The 22550-nt window shown below is 42.6% G+C and overlaps 1 protein-coding gene across 1 annotated transcript in view; it reads right to left on the bottom strand.

Moving 5' to 3' along the window:
* The window catches only part of LOC126481138 (bestrophin-4), a 569514-nt gene that overhangs the window by 47167 nt on the left and 499797 nt on the right, over positions 1-22550 (bottom strand). The window contains exons 6-7 of the mRNA XM_050104689.1: positions 18723-18842; positions 16696-16803 (exon numbers count right to left, since the gene is read on the bottom strand). Of these exons, the coding sequence (XP_049960646.1) occupies positions 16696-16803; positions 18723-18842 (228 nt within the window). The remainder of the gene's footprint in view (positions 1-16695; positions 16804-18722; positions 18843-22550) is intronic.

Below are 22550 nucleotides of genomic sequence, written 5' to 3'. Positions count from 1 at the left end.
TCTGTGAGATGTATGACAAAGAAAGATTGATTTATAACTATCTTTAGGCAGCGATTGTCATAAATGTACAAACCAAATTTTCACAATCTTTTCCTACATATTCTTCAATGGGATAGTCGTTTTCAGTTTCTGATAGTTATTAAAAATAACGTTTGTTTAAGAGAATGTAAATTATTGTGTTTCTTCTAGGTTGTGTTTCTCTGATATGGTAAGTTCATGTGTCGGCTTCCTTTCTTCATCTGGGTTACCTTCAGACTGGTGTAACACAAATTATGTCACGGATCATTGTTGCATGTATTACAGTATCACTTGTGAAGAGGTGAAACAACCAACATAGTATTCAAAATAGAGATATTCATTTTTTATGCAATGGGTGAAACCAATGACACTGATCGAAGACACTTAGAGGTACTGGCCGTCGGAAAGCTATGAGGTCATGAGTTGTGCGTAGATTTCCCAGGCAGTAAGAGTTCTGCCCACGGAAATCAATGTGCCGGATTCGAGTCCCTGTCCAACAAAGAGTTTTAATCTGACGAGAAGGTTCAAAACAGTACACACTCCGCTGCTGAGTGAAATATTGATTCTGGATACTTTGAGTTGTTAGGTTTAGATCTTGCATGACGGAATTATAACGAATGTATCGATCCCAGTGCAAAGGAGCATTTACAGGCAGAACATTGGAAAATATTTGCAAAACGTAAGACGTAGATAAAAACTTAACTTTTTGCCTACAGCATTTTTAGTAGCAACTTTTCCTGCTAATTCTACTACGTTAAATTTAACCCCTGTAGACACAAATAATATGTAACAGTTTAAAGGTATTTCGCTCTTAACACTGTTGACAGACTTAGTTTCTAATAGTCGACTGTATATATTATTTATTACATTTAACTCCTTCCATTCTTAAAGTATTACTGTCATGATGAGACCTCCAGAACACTCATAAATACATTAAAGTAGCGATAGGGGTAAGTGAAAATCATAAGAATGGGAAGAGAGAATAGCTATAGAAACAGGAAAACCACCAAAGCCAACGTAGTTGTGGACATCATCAAAAAGCAACGGTAAACCATGCCACTGTAGCAGAACAGATATATTCGGCAGTATGGTGGACTTGCAGCATTTGATGGTTCAAATGGCTCTGAGCACTATGGGACAACATCTATGGTCATCAGTCCCCTAGAACTACTTAAACCTAACTAACCTAAGGACAGCACACAACACCCAGTCATCACGAGGCAGAGAAAATCCCTGACCCCGCCGGAAATCGAACCCGGGATGCAGCATTTGAGACTCTGGTAAGGGGTATCACTGTAGTATTAATGACAGGGCACTTTAATGCAACATACTCATAAATACATGTTGCAGTTCAACATCTCATCGACATCACGGCCATTAGAGACGGAGTACTAAATGTCACTAAACAAGGACAGGTGTAGCACGACAGTGGCACTGTTAAAGGTAAAGTTATGTTGTTCACATAATGCTGTTTACGGGAATGTGTATATCATGTTAGCGAGACGAGATTTCGAGCCCCACAGCTCCCGAATATGAGCTCAGAGTCTTAGCCAAGGCGCCACCTCGCCCAGTGTCATTATCATCAAGGACGAAAACGAAAAGCTACATCGAAGGTCAAGTGATGTGTTTGACTACTGGCGTGCCTGATTTGAAGGCTGTTAGCACCGTGGACTGCCCACGCCCATCATGTCGCACCGAAGTCCAAATAGTACTGGCAGCAGGGCTGGTTCGAGAACATACAAATGGCTCATCATTCGATGCCCCCTCCCCTCCCACTCCACCCTCTTCTCCGCGTACACTTTCACCCTTCTCACTTTCGGTACTAATTGAGACACGCATTGTATACAAATCTTATAGGTTTGCAAGCGGTCAGAGTTACTAACACCTGTTAGCCGGCCGGTGTGGCCGAGCGGTTCTAGGCGCTTCAGTCCGGAACCGCGCGACTGCTACGGTCGCAGGTTCGAATCCTGCCTCGGGCATGGATGTTTGTGATGTCCTTAGGTTAGTTAGGTTTAAGTAGCTCTAAGTTCTAGGGGACTGATGATCTCAGATGTTAAGTCCCATAGTGCTCAGAACCATTTGAACTTGCACCTGTTACTGGAATAGGACTGAGAGGAGGATATGACAATAGAGTTGTCTCTTCCGGACATAGAGAACGCGTTCTATGCAGTTTTTCGTGAACTAGTATGGTATCTGATAAAAGCATGCGATATACTACGAAAATATGTGCACCAGATCCTGAAGCTTAACAGTAATACCGCAAGATACTTACATAGTGCAACAGGCACTAACCGAGTTTTCGTCAGTCAAGTAGGACAATAATAGAAGTCTGCTTTGCCACCCTTAACTGAATTTATTTCTTATTTTTTTAAATAATGGGAACATGTCATACGTAGGCAGTGCTCTTTGCTGACTGCTTCATGCTGCCCACTGAAACTGTGATGATTCAACAAAGTGAAGTTACACTTCAATTGGTTTAACTTGAGAGTGAAGAAATGCAGTTAAATGCAGCTTACGAACTAAGGGCATGGCTATTAAATTATGAAGAGTCAATCGTCTAAACCACGAATCAGCTATTTGTGACCTCTCACACTCCGACCTATTGGCGAAACGATGCAGAATCCACTCGAGTAAATCAGTGCAATCTTACAAGACGAAAGGTCGCATTCATCTCATGCAACAAGAAAATCCTGTCACGCCTCAAATTCAGTACGTGTAAAACAATAATCATATCAACTCGAATACAGAGGGCGAGTTGGTCGCCAGGACGCCACAAGTAAGCATACAACAAAAAAAAGTTATGCCTGTACACTGGTTAATTCTTGCATCTGAACAGTAGGTACGAGATGAGAAGAACGTACTAGCCACGGCGATAGCATAGCACCTTCTGCATCGAGGTATGTCATGGCAGCACACTGAACACGCGGTCCTGCGATATCGTGTTGAAACCTTGAAGATAGGTACTGTCTCTAGCCATAATAAATTATGAATATAGCGCCTCCTGCACCATTTACCGGATGTGTGTTATGTATCCAGTGGCACACCATACCATTAAGCCAGGTGCAAGGGCTGTATGACGACGGTGGATGCAATTGGCAACGTTTGTTCTGCAGTGAGTCACCACACAGGGATGCAGTACAGTAATGTATCGGGACTAGTCACAAATGAATATCTGGTGACACTGTAGCGTCGAGTGTTGTCGATGGACACTCCGCTACAGACGCGACTCTTTCTGCTGCCGCGTCATGGGAAACTGCAACAGAGATCACCGTGTTGACAGTGCGTGTTGCCCGAGTGGATACTTGTATTGTTGTAAACAAGGCCATCTTTTGTTTCAAGGTACGTGACGTGGCTTTGTTATCCTGTACGGCCGAGCGAGCAACGTCTGTACTGTCGGGCGCTAGAATCGTCGAGCCGTTGAGGTCCTGCAAGGAGTTTAGTATGGCTCTCCTAAACCCATAAATTCCACATTCACGTGACAGTCATAGGATCCCAGTCATAGGATCCCGAACAACGGGAGCAGCAATATCGCGGGACGATACGTCAACTACCCTGCCATTGTCTATTTCCGGCACACGCATGTAGAAGTTATATAAGGCACAATGTGATCTTATCAGCAAACAATAACTAAATGCGAGTACTGAAAGGGAAACCAGCTGTGTATTCTTTCGTTGTATTCAGAATGTGTTGGTGTGGTGCAGAGGTTCGTCAGGTTCACACAGGAGAGACTTTATTCATCAGCAGTATATTTACATTCACTATTTACAACGGTTTGCCAGCGATGAGGTAACTTTTCGATTCCGAGACTGTAGAAATCAGATGGTTTTGAGAGAAATGTTTAGAGAGTATTTTTATCTGGAAAGGAAGTGCGTTGAAAGCTCTTCGACAGAGAGCGGAAAAGGTGAAAATCGGAGGGTGCAAGATGAGACTAAGAAGATGGATGCGGAATGACTCCCCAACTCAACTCCTGTATAGTGTATTTTTGTCAGTCGAGCAGAATGCGGGCGGGCGTTATCATGGAGTAGCATCACTTCACGCAGTCTTCCTGGTTAATGGACTGCGTCTGCAAGACATCTCAGATGTTGACAATAAATGTCAGCACTGATGGTTTAACCTCGGGGAAGCAATTCGTAGTGCAGTACACCGTCGATGTTTCACCAGATGCATAATGTAATCTTTTGGCGCCGTCTCCTTCAGCATAACAATGCCCGACCACACACGAGTGGCGCAACATCTGCAAGAACCCTACGTCGCTGGTTCGCTGTAATCGATCAGTCTCCATACAGTACCGACTTGGCCCCATCTGATACTCATCTGTTTCCGATACTTAAAGAAAACCTTGGATGACATCACTCCGATAGTGATCAGGCGGTGTAAGCAGAGGTGGGATTGTGGCTCCGTCAAGCATTCGACAGTGACGTTATGAACAAACTGGTCTCTCGTTGGGAGACATGGTGACTATGGCTCAAAAAATGGTTCAAATGGCTCTAAGCACTATGGGACTTAACATCTGAGGTCATCAGTCCCCTAGACTTAGAACTACTTAAACCTAACTAACCTAAGGACATCACACACATCCATGCCCGAGGCAGATTCGAATCCTGCCTTGCGCATGGATGTGTGTGATGTTCTTAGGTTAGTTAGATTTAAGTAGTTCCAAGTCTAGGGGACTGATGACCTCCGATGTTAAGTCCCATAGTGCTCAGAGCCATTTATACGCCCATTATCTTTCGTGAAAAGGAATTTTGACTCGTCTTCGAACGAAACAGACCTTCAGCTTAGTAACTGCTGTTGACGTACGAACAGATGAAGGAGAGATGTCTAGTGCTACTTTCTTACGTGAGGCACAGAATTCGTGGGCCAGAAACTTATTTCTTGCAAGCTGTTTCCTACTACTGTTGGACGTTGCAGCTCCAGAGGCTGCTGTAAGGTCTTTTAATTTTGTGGCAGTCGCCGTACGAAACCGCAGTGTAGGGATGGTCAGATATTCAGATATGCAGATATCTGCAATAACACTAAGTTATTTTACGGAGAGAAACTTGTGTGGATACAGACAGATATTCGCTGGTATATCAACATATGTCGTCAAAGTTATTATATGATTTTCGTGTTACTTGGTATCAATGAATACGACGTGATTTACTATCATGGTGAATTGACGTACATGTGACAAACGAACTATGTTACTAACATTTAACAAAATCCTATGTGTAACGCATTGTACTACAACTTCATTTGAGTTCCCAGTGTTGCGGAAATGTACGACACAAAATTTCACTAAATCTGATTCAGTAACTAGGATATAATGCTATAATTTCTGTAATGTATCTGCAAGTTATAAGAGCTGAAGAACATGAAAAGGAAGCAGAGGTTTCATCTCCGATGTTATTCAATCTGTACATTGAGTAAGCAGTAAAAGAACCAAAGGGAAATTTGGAAAGAGGGTAAAGTTCCATGGCAAAAAATAAAAACAGCAATCAAAATATTAGAATAATATTCGTAACTCAGTTATCCTTGATTTATTTCCACATGATATCACGTCAAAGTTTCAAAAACTTAGAGATTTGCCAATAATAATGTGTTTTTGTCAGACACGACAAAAGACTTGGATGAGCAGTTGTACGGAATGGACAGTGTCTTGAAAAGAGGTTATAAGATGAACATCACCAAAAATAAAACAAGTGTAATGGACTGTAGTCTAATTAAATCAGGCGATGCTGAAGAAATTAGATTAGAAAATGAGGCACTAAATGCAGTAGATGAGTTTTACTATAGAAAAATAAATGATGGTGGCTGAAATAAAGAGAATATAAAGTGCAGGCTCATTATAGTAAGAAAAACCATTTCTGAAAAAAAGGCGTTTGTTAACAACGAATTTAAGTAATGATCATAACAAACAAAATTGTAAGAGAAAAAACCATATTGTTACAGTGACCACTGAAGATGCTTTAAAATAAAGCGAAAGGCGTCTGTTCTTAAGACCTTTATTACAGTTGCTAAAGACGGCAATTGGCATATACAACTTGTAAATGTGTCTTTGTACCGGCCGAAGCGGCCGTGCGATTCTAGGCGCTGCAGTCTGGAACCGCGAGACCGCTACGGTCGCAGGTTCGAATCCTGCCTCGGGCGTGGATGTGTGTGATGTCCTTAGGTTAGTTAGGTTTAACTAGTTCTAAGTTCTAGGGGACTAATGATCTCAGAAGTTGAGTCCCATAGTGCTCAGAGCCATTTGAAACAGCCATTTGTGTCTTTGTCTGAAGGTACCTGTCTGACGTGTAGTTTTGTACAGCAGTGAAACAGTGACGAAAGGACTGCAGACAGGTGATGTTTGGTTTGTGGGGCGCTCAACTGCGTGGTCAGAAGCGCTTGCCCAAAGTCCCAAGTTTTACGCAGTCCAAGTTTTACGCAGTCCAAGTTTTACGCAGTCCAAGTTTCACGCAGTCCAAGTTTCACGCAGTCCAAGTTTCACGCAGTCCAAGTTTCACGCAGTCCAAGTTTCACGCAGTCCAAGTTTCACGCAGTCCAAGTTTCACGCAGTCCAAGTTTCACGCAGTCCAAGTTTCACGCAGTCCAAGTTTCACGCAGTCCATTCTAGCCACTGTCATGAATGATGATGATGAAATTATGATGATGAAATGATGAGGACAACACTAACACCCAGTCTCTGGGCAGAGAAAATCCCCAACCCGGCCGGGAATCGAACCTAGGACCCTGTGATCCAGAGGCAGCAACGCTAGCCGCTACACAACGAGCTGCAGACAGTGCAGACAGGAAGAGAACTGAAGCTATTGAAATATCGTGCTACAGCGTAATTCTGAAGACTGATTGGATAAATCGAGTAACTAATGAGGAGGGTCTGTACTGAACTGGGGGAAAAAAATATGGCACAACTGGACTAAAAGAAGGGATCGAGTGACACGATACATCCTGTGACATCAAGGAGTGCAGTGTGTGTGTGTGTGTGTGTGTGTGTGTGTGGAAGGGGGGGGGGGGGCAGGCGTACTCGGTTTCCGGACTGAAATCCACCACCACCACCACCACCACCACCACCACCAACAACAACAACAACAAAAAGCAGCACACCACACAGGGACCGATGACTGTGGCAGTCTGGTACCTTTAATCCCACGAACCAACCAACCAGCACACCACACAATGTTTTATTAAAGTGCAGCCATGACAGGCCTCTACGTTCTTATTTTACGAAACGTAAATTAAGAGATCCATTTGCCCCATGTTAAAGAAATACATACGAAGTTTCTTCTCAGCGAAAGGTTTAAACCTAAGTAAGGAACAAAAATATTTTGTACCACTTTTAGATGCAGAGCGAAATGAGCTAAAATTTGATTTTATTAGCACTGAAATATGTCCAATTTTTAATCCATAGTAGCAGACGATAATTCAGGTCAGGTTGAAGCATGTTGACAGACCTGCGGTAAACCGAATGAATTACCTCTCCACGGTTGCGCCCTTGTATAGCGTACAGCACCTGGCTTATTTCAACAGCCCATTGGTTAAGGTCAGCTCCTCGGAATATCCTCAGCTATTCCTCGTGACAATACTCGTTTTTGCTGTCTGCCCTCCACTCCTCTTTGTTGCGGGTACTTAAAGAACTTAGTACATGCCTGGCTGTTGTACGGAATGCAACGGCGGTCGGAGAGGAGGCTTACGGATGCAGTTGCGGATGCATTTCTCTTACCCGTGCAAACCTATACAGAAACTTCGATTCCCCTTAGTGACCTGACGCGTCCTGGTCAACAGCGGAATTGAGAGGGACATGAAGAACATTCACATTCAGGGAAAGGCGACAAACGACCCACCTTTTCTTGATTAAAGTGGCTGCCCTGCGATTTGTATGATGCCGGGAGGTCACACTGCAGTTGTCTATTTAATACGCTCTTCACAAGTGATAACTTATGTCTGTGCACCTCACTTCCACACACTGTCAAAGCGATTCTTTGATTTGTGGAGTGGCCTGACACTGCGCTGGAGGGTTAAACTCATAAACAGATTACTTACAATGTTCGAGTCACATTATGGTGTTTGGCGGAGGGTACTTTGTGCGTCATTGTCACTTCCGCTTTTCTCGGTTCTAGTCATAGCAGTCCACAGGAACAACGATTGGTGGTAAGCCGCTGTGAGAGTTCGAATCTCCCTAATTTTAGCTTAATGGTCTTTTCGTAATATATAAGCAGGCGCGAGCAATATACACCGTTGGCCATTAAAATTGCTACACCAAGAAGAAATGCATACGATAACAGGGTATTCAGAGGCCAACTATATTATGCTAGAATTGACATATGATTACATTTTCACGCAATTTGAGTGCATAGATCCTGAGAGATCAGTACCCAGAACAACCACCTCTGGCCGTAATAATAGCCTTGATACCCCTGGGCGTTGAGTCAAACAGAGCTTGGATGGCGTGTACAGGTACAGCTGCCCATGCAGCTTCAACACGATACAACCGTTCATCAAGAGTAGTGACTGGCGTATTGTGACGAGCCAGTTGTTCGGCCACCATTGACCAGACGTATGCAATTGGTGAGAGATCCGGAGAATGTGCTGGCCAGGGCAGCAGTCGAATATTTTGTGTATAGAGAAAGGCCCGTACAGGACCTGCAACATGCGGTCGTGCATTATCCTGCTGAAATGTAGGGTTTCGCATGGATCGAATGAAGGGTAGAGCCACGGGTCGTAACACATCTGAAATGTAACGTCCACTGTTCAAAGTGCCGTCAATGCGAACAAGAGGTGACGGAGACGTATAACCAATGGCACCCCATACCATCACGCCGGGTGATACGCCATTATGGCGATGACGAATACACGCTTCCAATGTGCGTTCACCGCGATGTCGCCAAACTCGGATGCGACCATCATGATGCTGTAAAAAGAACCTGGATTCATCCGCAAAAATGACGTTTTGCCTTTCGTGCACCCAGGTTCGTCGTCGAGTACACCATCGCAGACGCTCATGTCAAGGGTAACCGCAGCCATGGTCTCCGAGCTGATAGTCCATGCTGCTGCAAACGCCGTCGAACTGTTCCTGTAGATGGTGGTTGTCTTGAAAACGTCCCCATCTGTTGACTCAGGGATCGAGACGTGGCTGCACGATCCGTTACAGCCATGCGGATAAGATGCCTGTCATGTCGACTGCTAGTTGATACGAGGCCGTTGGGATCAAGCGCGGCGTTCCGTATTACCCTCCTGAACCCACCGATTCCATATTCTCCTAACAGTCATTGGATCTCGACCAACGCGAGCAGCAATGTCGCGATACGATAAACCGCAGTCGCGACAGGCTACAATCCGACCTTTATCAAAGTCGGAAACGTGATGGTAACGCATTTCTCCTCCTTACATGAGGCATCACAACAACATTTAACCAGGCAAAGCCGGTGAACTGCTGTTTCTGTATGGGAAATCGGTTGGAAACTTTCCTCATGTCAGCACGTTGTAGGTGTCGCCACCGGCGCCAACCTTGTATAATTGCTCTGGAAAGCTAATCATTTGCATATCACAGCATCTTCTTCCTGTCGGTTAAATTTCGCGTCTGTAGCACTTCATCTTCGTGGTATAGCAATTTTAATGGCCAGTAGTGTGTTAGTTAACTCTTCTGAGAATGCACGCTTTCGAAATTGTGAGAGTAAGCCACACCACGATGCAGAACGTCTCTCTAATAACGTCTGCAACTGGGGTTGGCAGATTTGTCCGTGGCGCTTTCACGCTTACAAGGGAACCTCCCCATCGCACCCCCCTCAGGTTTAGCTACAAGTTGGCACAGTGGATAGGCCTTGAAAAACTGAAAACAGATCAATTGAGAAAACAAGAAGAAGTTGTGTGGAACTGTGAAAAAATAAGCAAAATACACAAACTGAGTAGTTCATGGGAAGATAGGCAACGTCAAGGACATTGGGAACACAAGAGAGCCGTAGTCTCGTGGCAACGTGAGCAGCTGCGGAACGAAAGGTCCTTGGTTCAAATCTTCCATCGAGTGAAAAGTTTAATTTTTTATTTTCAGTTTATGTGACAAACTCTTATGTTTTCACCTAAATCGGGCAAGGTAGAAGAATCTTTTTACCCCTTCGCCAAGTGTACAAGTTAGGTGGGTCGACAACATATTCCTGTCATGTGACGCACATGCCGTCACCAGTGTCATATAGAATGTATCAGATGTGTTTTCCTGTGGAGGAATCGGTTGACCTATGACCTTGCGATCAAATGTTTTCGATTCCCATTGGAGAGGCATGTCCTTTCGTCTACTAATCGCACGGTTTTGCGATGCGGTCGCAAAACACAGACACTAAACTTATTACAGTGAACAAAGACGTCAATGAACGAACGGACAGATAATAACTATGCAAAAATAAAGAAAATAAAATTTTCACTCGAGGGAAGACTTGAACCAAGGACCTCTCGTTGAGCAGCTGCTCACGCTACCACGGGACCACGACGCTCCTGAGCTCACTTTGTCCATGATGTTGCCTATGCGACCCGTGGATTACTCAGTTTGTATTTTTTGCTTATTCTTTCACAGTTCCACACAACTTCTTCCTGTTTTCTCAACTGATCTGTGTTCGGTTTATCAAGGCCTATCCACTGTGCCAACTTATAACTAAATCTGAGGGGGATGCGATGGGGAGTTCCCTTGTTAGTAAATGAACTCTTTGCGAAATGTGTTGTTGTTATACGAATATTATCTACCGCTTCTATCAGTCCACATGGTACGAATCCCAGACTGACGAAAAACATTCAGGTATTGCTTGAACGACGGTTTTGTAAGCTATCTTCTCTGTGGGTGAGGTACACTTCTTTACGATCCTTCCAGTGAATCTCAGTCTGGCATCTTCCTTTCCTGCAATTAGTTTTATGTGGCCGTTCCACTTTAAATCAGTCTGTACACATATTCCTAGATATTTTAGCGATTTGGCTGAAGTGCAGTCATGTTATGTGACAATAATAATTCTATCTGCATATTTATACGCAATGCGTTACGTTTGTTTATGTTGAGAGTTAACTACCAATGCGGCGCACCATGCGTCGATCTTCTGTAGGTTTTGCAGCATTTCGCTATAACTTTCTAGCGTTGCGAATTCTCTCTAAACAACAACATCTTCCACAAAAACTTTAATGAAACTTCCGACGTTATCCACTAAGTTTATTTATATAAACTGCAAAGAGTAATGGTACTATAACACACACGCGGAGTACACAGGAGTTACTTTAACCCCCCCAACACCGTGGGGGAGGGGGGGGAGGTACTTTATGCCCACTTTCTGAAAACTCTGTAATCTACGCAGTTACTTTATAATTTAAATATTTCTAGAATATTTATTGTTTTTAATGAATTCTTCTATGGGATTCTATAATGTTTTATACGTTTCAGTTAAATTTAACCCAAAAATTTTAAGTCTTAGAAGTAAAGGTCACTTTCCTTGTGAATGTCATATTCAGTATTTTCAGGTTCAGGAATCTACTTAGGCATCTGTATCTCTGCAAATAGTATTTTGTGAATAAAAAACAACAATTAAAGAAAGTTACATTTTTAATTTTTTTACAGTGGATGTAAAGTACCCACAGCCCCCTGCCCGATGGAAATAAACTTAACTCAAATTTCGATGTTCCTAAGTGTGTGCTGAACAAAAATGGTTCAAATAGCTCTGAGCACTATGGCACTTAACTTCTGAGGTCATCAGTCCCCTAGAACTTAGAATTACTTAAACCTAACTAACCTAAGGATATCACAGACATCCATGCGCGAGGCAGGATTCGAACCTGCGACCGTAGCGGTCGCGCGGTTCCAGACTATAGTGCCTAGAACCGCTCGGCCAACGCGGCCGGCTGTGCTGAACAATATTTTCGGTTCTGGACCCTGCTTATACATCAGTACGTCTTTAAAAATAATGTTTTTTATATAAGTCGACAACAAATAACGAATTTTGCTTTGTTTTTCAATTTTTTTAAAGATGGGCATGAGGTATCCCCCCTCCTCCCTCCACCCTCCCACGGTAATGTGCATTATGGAAAATGGTTTTGTACTGCTAGAGTTAACGGCTGAAGATTTCTCATCGTTAGAAATGACATCGTGTGTTCTAATTACTAGGAAATTACCAACCCAATTACACGGCTCGTCTGAAATTCCATATGCTCGTTTTTTTTTTTAACTGTGCGACAGCGTGGAACATCATCGAACGTGTCAAGGAACTAGGCATCAACCTGCGCGCCGGTATCTACTGTTTTTTACGTGTCTGTTGCATACGCTGAAGAGTCCACATCTTTGGCCACTATTCCTTCGCCACTGAACATCGGGTAAACTCTCCGGTTGTTCAGTCAAGCGAGGAAGCGCGGTGCCGATTCAGACGCTGGAGCTGCTAGTGGGCCCCTCGAGGTGAAGGTCGCACGCCGCAGCCCGTGACCTTGACACAGATTCGCGACAGGTGCCCACGCCCAACACAGACCATTGCGAGCGCTCATTGCCTGCCATCATCTGCCTCCAGATCCAATATACAGCGCAGGAAGCTCTATGCCGGCCAGCACGTTTTGTGAGAAAAAGATCTGCAGTTAAATGTCCGTTAGTCTGCGCACTGTAAGCCAAGGCAAAAGCACAACTATTCTTTCGAATCAATGTCTAATGCTACATTAACACTACTCTCATTTAACCATTGATTATTTCCGCCGCGCGGGATTATCCGAGCGGTCTGAGGTGTTGCAGTCACGGACTGTGCGGCTGGTCCCGGCGGAGGTTCGAGTTCTCCCTCGGGCATGGGTGTGTGTGTCTTTGTCCTTAGGATAATTTAGGTTAAGTAGTGTGTAAGATTAGGGACTGATGACCTTAGCAGTTAAGTCCCAAAAGATTTCACACCCATTGATATTTCCGTAAACATATCCACAGCTCCACATCGCAGACACGCCTCTCTGGTCTTCTGGGGAAATCGAGGACGCTGATCACTTTTTTCTGGGTGCCCCAGATTACAAAGAAGTACTACAATCCTTTTACAAGAACTTGAAGATAGGTCATCCGTTGCCAACTTGCTTGACGGCGTTGTTACGGAAATGATCACAGAGTTTTCTAAGCGAAATACATGTTCACTGTTGCCGCAGTTGACCGCATCTAACACCAGAACATTACGGTCAAGGGACTATACAAAAGTGTTGTATAACACTTGAATTCACAATGATTATACTCTATTGCTCTGTCTGTAACTATAAGATTTCTGTCTTAGAACGTGCGTGTGTGTGTGTGTGTGTGTGTGTGTGTGTGTGTGTGTGTGTGAGCTAATTTCCTAACAGTAATGATATAATACCTTTGTGCCTTATATAAGAATAAGCTGGCTGTATGGTGTAACGCACTAATTAATAAAAAAAGGAATAAAAAAGGCTGCTTTTTGACGAGAAGTTGCACATTACGTACGTCACGCAGGGAGAGCAGAAACTATGCAAGGGGTCAGAAGCGAACGTGTTTCATAGCGACTAAAGAAGGAAGAAGTTTGCTGAAGCTTGCAACATTTCTAGTGGATTTCACAACTTAATCGTATACTCTCGCTAAATAAATCTGCAAATGAAGATACCAAATCATCGATACACCCAATTCAGCCCATTTACGTTTTCTCTGGTGTAATTAAACTTTCAATACTAAATGTTTAAAAAAAAGGAAAAGCACCACTACTGCACTTTTCAATGGGAGATGTAATTTATGTTTTAAGTTATGTAAGAAAAGATTTTGAGGAGATATAATACATGTCTGTGGAGTAATTTATCTGAATAAGATTAAATGTAGTTCATCTTTAGCCGTGTATGCGGTGAGATGATTTAATGTGTGAATCAAACTTGAGCTATCTATGTGCGACTCACTGACTCTTAAGGGCGTCGCGTGGAAAGGCAGTTACTGGGTCTGTCTTCTCTTCATCACACAATTTTAAAATTTTACAAACCTTTAATCCATTTTAATGTCTTAATCTGCCTTCATCGCTTACCAGTCCTCAGTGTGGCATTATTAAAAGTTTATAGATTTTCGGCCTTTTACACTTCTAGGAGTACAGTTTTATGTGGATTTGCAGTAGTTTTCAGCAAAACTAGGTGTTACAGTACATTTCGTACATAATTCAATCTCTAGATTAAAGCTCCTAATGGTACTATAATGGCTCAAAAATAGCACATCTTCAGGAGCTGGCAGCATATTTCATGTGTCGCACATACTAACAACCGTACATACAGTTCCTCGTCAGTCACCTGTGTGCCTATGTATGTGTGTATCGAGTGAAATTCCTAGTGTCTCTGCTGGACCTTATTTTGTTAGGAAACAAAATATTATACACATCAAAAACGAACACGGAACTTTACCCTACAAGCACTCGACAAAGTCGGTAACTGTAAAGAACTACAATTGGTATACAGAGAAGTGAACGACAAAAGAGGTTTCCAAATGGTTCAAATGGCTCTGAGCACTATGGGACTTAACTTCTGAGGTCATCAGTCCCCTAGAACTTAGAACTACTTAAACCTAACTAACCTAAGGACATCCACACATCCACGCCAAAGGAGGATTCGAACCTGCGACCGTAGCAGTCGTGCGGTTCCAGACTGTAGCGCCTAGAACCGCTCGGCCAAACCGGCCGGCAAAGAGGTTTCCAGTTTGTAGAGTCATGAGCCCGTAGCGTATGCAATCCAAAACAGCCACTTAATTTCTTTTTGCAGTAGAAGCTGTTACGGTTGCTGCAGAAATATCTTTTGTGACTCCTGTAACTGTTTAAGGCGAGTAACATCAACCAGTAGTGTGTGTTTGCACAAAAGACATGCGCAATGAGAGTCGCAGATTTGTGCCACTAAAGCAGCCTCGGACAACTGAACCTGCCGATACCACATATTTATCGGATTGGTGCATAAATTCGTAGCGTTTTTCCGTAAGGTTAATATACGCAACAGGCACACGTAACAGATACTTCAGTCATCAATAACATACTCCCCTTCACTATTTACAACAGTCTGCCAACGCTATCGTAATTTTCCGATTCCGTGATTGTAGAAATCGCGTAGTTTTGAGGCAAAAAACTCGTCGAGCCACGTTCGGAGCGCATTTTCATCCGGAAAGGAAGTTCCTTAAAGGTTGTTCGACAGAGAGCGGAAAATGTTGAAATCAGCGGTCGCAAGATCAGGTGAATAAGGTGGGCACGGACTGACTTCCAAACACAGCTCCTGTATGGTGTTTTTTTGTCAGTCTAGCAGAATACGAGCGTGCATAACTTCACGCAGTCTTCCTGGTCGTTGTTCCTGGATTGCGTCTGCAAGACGTCTCAGTTATTGACAATAAATGTCAACAGTGATGGTTGCACGTCGGGGAAGCAATTCTTAGGTACCAAGCCGTCACTGTTCCACCAGTTCCATAAAATCTTTTGTGGATGCGCGCAGGTCTTTGTACGCCGAGTTGCTGATCTGCTTGCACTAAACCATTCCTTTCTTTTTTTAGCACGGAGACACCATATTTCGTCACCAATAACGATACAGGGTAGGAATGGTCGGTGTTGGTCACGAGACAATTGATGACGGCCGGCCTGTGTAGCCGTGCGGTTCTAGGCGCTTCAGTCTGGAACCGCGCGACCGCTACGGTCGCAGGTTCTAATCCTGCCTCGGGCATGGATTATGTGTGGTGTCCTTGGGTTAGTTAGGTTTAAGTAGTTCCAAGTTCTAGGGGACTGATGACCTCAGATGTTAAGTTCCATAGTGCTCAGAGCCATTTGAACCATTTTTGACGACGAGCAAGCAGAGATGTACATATGGCCATCCCCTGATTTTTGTGAATTTGGCTTAGAGTATGCAGTACCCTTACATCCGATTTTTTAACCTTCCCCATTGCATGCAAATGTCGCGCGGTAGTGGGGTGATCACAATTCATCACATTTGTCAGTTCTCGAGTACACTGAGGTGGATCATTGTGGATTAATGCTTTTAAGCAATCTTCATCAAACCACGAAGGTCTTCTTGAAAGTGATGAGTCACTAATATCGAAACGATGCTCCTTAAAACGGGAAACCCAATTTCTTACCGTGCTCTATCCAACAGTATTATCCGCATACATTGCGCAATTGTTTCTGCCTGCCTCTGGTGCTGTCGACCCTATGTTGCACTCAAACAGAAGAATATGTCGGAAATGTTTCGATTTCTCAAATTGGCTCTCCATTTTCTAGCGTCCTCAGCTCCATTGAGTACTCCAAATGACGAAATGACAATACGGAAACTCAAATAGCAACAGTGAACTAGAAATAAAAAAATGAGACTCGATAAATAAACCCATATCAACCGGAATAACAACATGCAAATCGAAAACACTATTAACTTAAGCACCAACCTAATGTTTCGATCCTTACGTCGTCAAACGAGTGAACATAAACTACTCATCAAAATCTAGTTTGGATACAGTAAAACACTTATTATAGCAATTGTCATTACACCACCTGTGTTGGCCTCTCCATCCCACAACTAAATTGTCACCTTTCAACCTCACCCAGAACTCTGGCTACGCTACAGATCAGTCTGTCAAGACGATCTCCATTCCAAAAGACAACACAGAAGGAAAATAATGTCAAACCAGAGGAAAGGAATCGGGAGGGTCAGCCAACCCGTGGCGCCTTCAAAACTATGTTGAAGATGAAGTACACACTAAACGTGGAGCTGACTCACCTTGATGTGCCTGTCGATGAGCCAATTAAGCTCGATGTCGTCGTCGTCCTCACCGAACGGATTGATGAGCACCTCCGCGACCTTCAGCCATCCGATGTAGAAGCAGAACTGCAAGCGAAGGTCAGTGTTCAAATGTGGGTCTATTCTGTCGAATATTTGTCTTTGATAAGCGAAGGGTAATGCAAAACAGGGCTGCACAGAAATAACATTCCCAGGAGGTTTGGTTTTCCTCAAACCAATCTGTTCGATTTCCTCTTGTACCTCACCGCGATTTTCTGTAGAATGACTGAATTTAACACTGTGCATTTTTTCATCTTTATTCTAATTTCTAATAGGTTTCTTTAGATTTTCTTACCATCCTCAGTATTCAATGGAGTCAAGTTGTAAACTGTAAGCTTATTTAAAAGCCTTTCCGCAGTTACTTCCTTAAAACTATTAGCATTTTTATAAAACTGAAACAGTTATAACAACGGTTAAGTTATTTCGAGCTAGTTTCAGCCCCATTGCCGTTACAACTGCAGAGGAATTGGCTTAAACAGCACCGTATTTTATGCAAAGTGTGACTTTAACTAACCCAATTTTTCCTTAACAAGAAAGAAAACATAAGCAGCCACTGTGCGAATGTTTCCACTGTGGCTATGTCTTTGGAGCTTATACTTTATTACTAGCAGTTTATTTAATCTGTTTGCTTTATTCTCTACCAAACGAAATTGTTGCGATTTTGAAAATTTATAAACGGTATACATAAAAACGCACCTTTCTTCAAAAATGTTCCATGAATGCCCGCAGTTTACGGCTTTTCCGTGAACATAATGCAGTTAATGCAATGATATTCATTCGGTAAGGAGATCCTAAGAGACAGTGCTCAACGTTGAGGTAACGAAAGCACAGAGCTGATAAGTGGTACCTTTCTGTGACTTATAACAAACAAATAATCTTTCTCGACAGGTATACACAAATTTTGCTCGAAGGGAACTCTGTGTATCCCGATTGGTTAACGTGTTTTTGTCGGCATAAGTCAGTAAATACTGTAATAGATTTTCCACTGTCAAAATTCTGTTACGTGTCGTGACGTATTAATGAAGTATCGTAATGTGATCAAGAAAACTATTTCAATCGAACGCAATATTTGTCATGTGCAGTTGGTGACAAAGTGAAACCAGTTAATGTCTGTGACTACATTTGATGCTACTATCTAGTTGACTGATAAGCTACAACATGGAGTAAGAGCTCACAAAAATGTAGCGAGAGTGGGTCTTACATGGGGAGTTTACTTCGACTGAGTCGATTCCATGAATATATCAGGTACGTCCAAGCATGACATTATACATAAATTTTGTATCCTAATTAATACCGAAAACTGACATGGGCGAAAGCATACGGTAACAGAAGCACAAATTTGTTTATTTATATAAGTATTACAAGCATCGACGAGCAAAAACGACGATAAAAGCCTTCTTCTTACCCTGTCGCAGGAATCACGTAACGTGCGAGCATTAGGGAATGTACACAGTGCGGCGTGTGGATGTTTGAATCACCTCTAAAATGGTGAGTGCATATTGCATTCAAATGCAATGACGACTCGTGTAACACCTTCTTTAATAGGTACAACTGTATACGTAAATTGAAACTTGTAATGTGCTGATGCAGTGTTCAATTTCTTGTTAAGATAGTCCTTGGACGAATTTTTTTACACACTTCCGGATCATGTCGTAAATCTTGACAAGGCTGTACAATTGACAACCTTGTCAACCGGACTGATCTGGCGCTCCCCACTAAATAAGTGACAAAACAAATAGCATTTACGTACTGAATGTATATACTGTTTAAAGTAGCCAGTACTGGAACGGCTACGGTGTTAAACCAGTTCTTATTTGGAGTAATCTGAGCATTTATGATCCATCTAGGCACTAGTCTTCCATTCTGACTGCGACATAGAAGTGATTGTTAGATTTTTCGACGATGGCGGTACGTACGCACGAACCACGAGCATCAGAATCTCCACACTCGTGGGAGGGACCGCTCACCTGGAGCACAGTGAAGAAAGGGACGTACATGTCGAGCCCGCTCGCCGATTCCTCATTGCCCACGAACTGCCGCCCCATCAGCGCTGACATGAAGTACGTGTACACCGACAATGTCACCACCTGCAACATAATAATAATAACAATAATAAACTCAAGACAAATGACCATGACCATCATACAAATCACAACCATCATTAAAATCTTCACCATCACCATCTTCACTACCACCACCACCACCACCACCACCAACCACCACCACCACCACCACCACCACCACCATCATCATCATCATCTGAGTCATCACCCAAATCATCATCATATGAATCATCATCACATCTTTGTCCTCATCAGTACCACCATCTTCATCACCGTGACCCCCTCACCATCAATGTCACTACTGCATCATCATTCCATCCTCATCAAACTGTGGGCACGCACACTCAGAAAGGTTACAATCACCAAAGTTTCTCGAGGTATCATATTTGGTTAGATGTGTATGTGGATACAATAACTGGGGAAATCCGCAGTAATAGTTGCTTTGCGGAAAAAGCCTGTGGCCATGTTGATATCCATGTGTGTATGCGGGTATCTGCAACACTAATTTGATGTTAAAAATTTAAGGACACTTCAATCTTGCGATTTTCGCCTATTTGTATGTCAAATACATAAACAGTGTTTGTAAATCTATTATTCTTTTGTACATACTTTATATTTGCAAGTGCTCATTGCAACATTTATTACATTAAACAGTATAGAATGTTACAATAATTTTACATTATGATAAATTAAAGTACGTTTGATAAACGAACTGCATTACCAACAATGAACAGCAAGCAAGGAATGAAGACAGTTTTTAACACTACTGCGTTTGGTTTCTCAGTGCTGCGGAAATCTTACAAATTACGTGAGGAAGTCTTAACTTTTTTCTTGGATCCTCAGTCTTCTTACTGCTTTGATGTGGTGCACCGCGAAAGTTCTTTCCTGTGCCAACACCTTCATCTCAGAATTGCACTTGCATCCGACGTCAATCGCTTGTTGGATGTATTCCAGTCTCTGTCTCACCCTGCACTTTTTACCCTGACAGCTTCCTTAACTACCACGGAGATTATTCCTTGAAGCCCTAAGACACGTCCTGTCATACTGACCCTTCTTCTTGTCGACGTTTTCCAGATGTTCCACTTCTCGCCGATTCTGCGGAGGACTCATGTATTGTCTTATCAGTTCACTTAATATTCAATGTCCTTGTATAGCTCCACATAGTAAATGCTTCGAGTGTCTTCTTTTCCGGTTTCCCACCATCCACGACACAATTCCATACAATGCTGTGCTCCATACACACATGCTCAGAAGCACCGTCCTCAAATTACGAGTAAGCCCAATATATGGTACTAGTAGATATCTTTTGCCCCTGGATGCCCTCTTTCCTGTACTAGTACGCGTTTTATGTTGTTCTTGTTTCATCCGTCATGTGTTATCTTTCTTCCGAGGTAGCAGTAGACTTCCTTCACTTCGTGGTCCCCAATTTTGATGTTAACTTGATCTAATGTAATTTCTGGTATTCCTCAGTGCTTTTCTTTGTTTTATTATCAATCTAAAGTTTGCGCTCATTAGACTGTTCATTCCATTAAAAGGTCCTGTAATAGTTCCCCACTTTCATGAATACAGCAATGTCATCAGTGAATCTTTTCATAGATTTCCTTTCACGCTGAATTTTAAACCCACTCCTGAATCTCTCTTTTATTTCCGTCATTGCATTTTTGCTGTATTGGTTCAACAGTTGCGGACGAAAGATTAGATTTCTGTCTTATACCCATTCTATTTCGAGAATTTCGTTCTTGGTCTGCCATTCTTGTTTTTCCTTCTTGGTACTTGTACATATTTGTATATTACCCGTCTTTCCCTGTAGCTTACTCCCATTTTTCTGAGAATTTCGAAAGCCTTGCACCATTTCACACTGCCTAACACTTTTCCTAAGTCGACAAATCCTATGAACGAGTCTTGATTTCTCTTACGTCTTCTTACCGTTAACAACACTATGTCAGAACATCCTCTCCAGTGCCTTTAGCTTTCCTAAAGTCAAAATGATCATCTAACAGGTGTTCAGTCTTCTTGTAGCTTAATAAACGTATCAACAATATCACAGACTATGCTGTATTACAACGCAGTCATGAACTGTCTCTTGTTTCTTAATCAGCAAATAATAAATTTCGGAATCTCATTTAAGTAGACGAAAAAAATTAGAGCAAGTGCAAGCCTGCCGTTGGAGCTTCGTCACAGTGAGCAAGCGAAAATGGTTTACAATATTCTGATACTTCCAAATGCAAATCCAGATCAAGGACCTTAGGAGGCACGTAATCCACTTGTGGATTTGTTGCAAGTGAGGATAGCATCAGCTTTATCCGTACAGACCTCTAGTCATTTGTCGAATGTAGTTTTTTGATAAACCGGACATTTAGCTCACGTCTGTCAACACACACACACACACACACACACACACACACACACCACTATTGAAAACTGAAAATAAAACAGCTGCGTGATGTGGATAGGCTAACGTGAAACAAAGGAAAGGGGTCGAACGAGTCGGTGAAGAGGGTGGGGGGAGGGAGGGGGGCGTTTTGTGCTCTCCACTGGCATTCAGAACGACTCGTCGAATAGAGTGGTGGTGTTCTATCCACTCGGGAATTATGAAGATCGTTATTTTTTCAAATTCCGTCAGCTTGTTGATAATTAAATTCTTGTTGTAACAGTGCAATATTCTTAGTGAATATCATTTCTGCAGCTTCGTACTCTATGCAAATGTCAGAGGGTTGCCCTTAATAAGGTTACCTGTGATATCCATCCATGTTTTCCGAGCTACTAGGTACAAAGAGTTTCATAATGACATAACAGAAAATTAGTTGCCAATTATTTGTCAGGTAAAAGTACCACTGACCATTTTCGTTACTGTGAAGACTAATATCATTCTGCACAACAGTAATCGCATAAAACATTCGTTGAACTGGAAACAGTTCATGAAAGACCTCGACACTGTATAATGTATCGTTAGCAGTGCTCGTCGCAGGATAACGTAGCCGTATCTACTCATGAACAAATGAATAAACGTTCACACAAGAACTAGAGAACAGTTAAATAGTGCTCTTGTACTTCTCCTGAGTACCTGTCGCGTTCTTTTCTCTTTTCCTTCACAAACTTTCGTTTGAGTAATTCAGATTTGTTCTCTTAGGCTAGACATTGTCGGCAAATTACTATTATACGCTTGAAGACGGAGTGAGGGCGAAATCTGCATAAGGCAAATATGTGCAAGGATATGCCATTGTGAGAGGCTCGACGGAGAACCTCCGCAAACAATGCAGCTGTATCCTTCGGCTGCGGGAACTACATGGAAATCACTGTTAGTAGGTTACTGTAATGTACGGATACGATGCACAGGACATCGTGAAGGCTGAGTCCTATTTCAGCATCCCATCAACTACTGCACTAACAGATGGTTTATGCACAAGGACGGAAGAAACGAATGCACTTTTGTAGAAAAGAACATGCAGAAAAACGTTGGACAATAGATTGTAAAGAAGGGAAGAGCCCCAATGAACCTGTCTGAAGTAGGTGATATTACGACCGGATCTGTCGTCGGTTCCTTAGAAAACAAATTGTACTTTTCATTGTTAGATGTCCTCATGTCTACCATTGAGTAAAGTTTTTTAATCGCGGGTGAGTAGAAAAGAAAGTCATGGCAAATTTTTATACTGTGACTCTAGCTGTTCATTTAAATACGGGTTCCAGAAGTCTCACGATGCTGTAGGAACAATTACCACCAATTCCGGTAAA

This window comes from Schistocerca serialis, chromosome 5, assembly GCF_023864345.2.
Source record: "Schistocerca serialis cubense isolate TAMUIC-IGC-003099 chromosome 5, iqSchSeri2.2, whole genome shotgun sequence".
In the NCBI taxonomy this organism is placed as follows: domain Eukaryota; kingdom Metazoa; phylum Arthropoda; class Insecta; order Orthoptera; family Acrididae; genus Schistocerca; species Schistocerca serialis.
The sequence above is the reverse complement of the archived record's forward strand: the minus strand, read 5'-3'. Positions and strand labels throughout refer to the sequence as shown.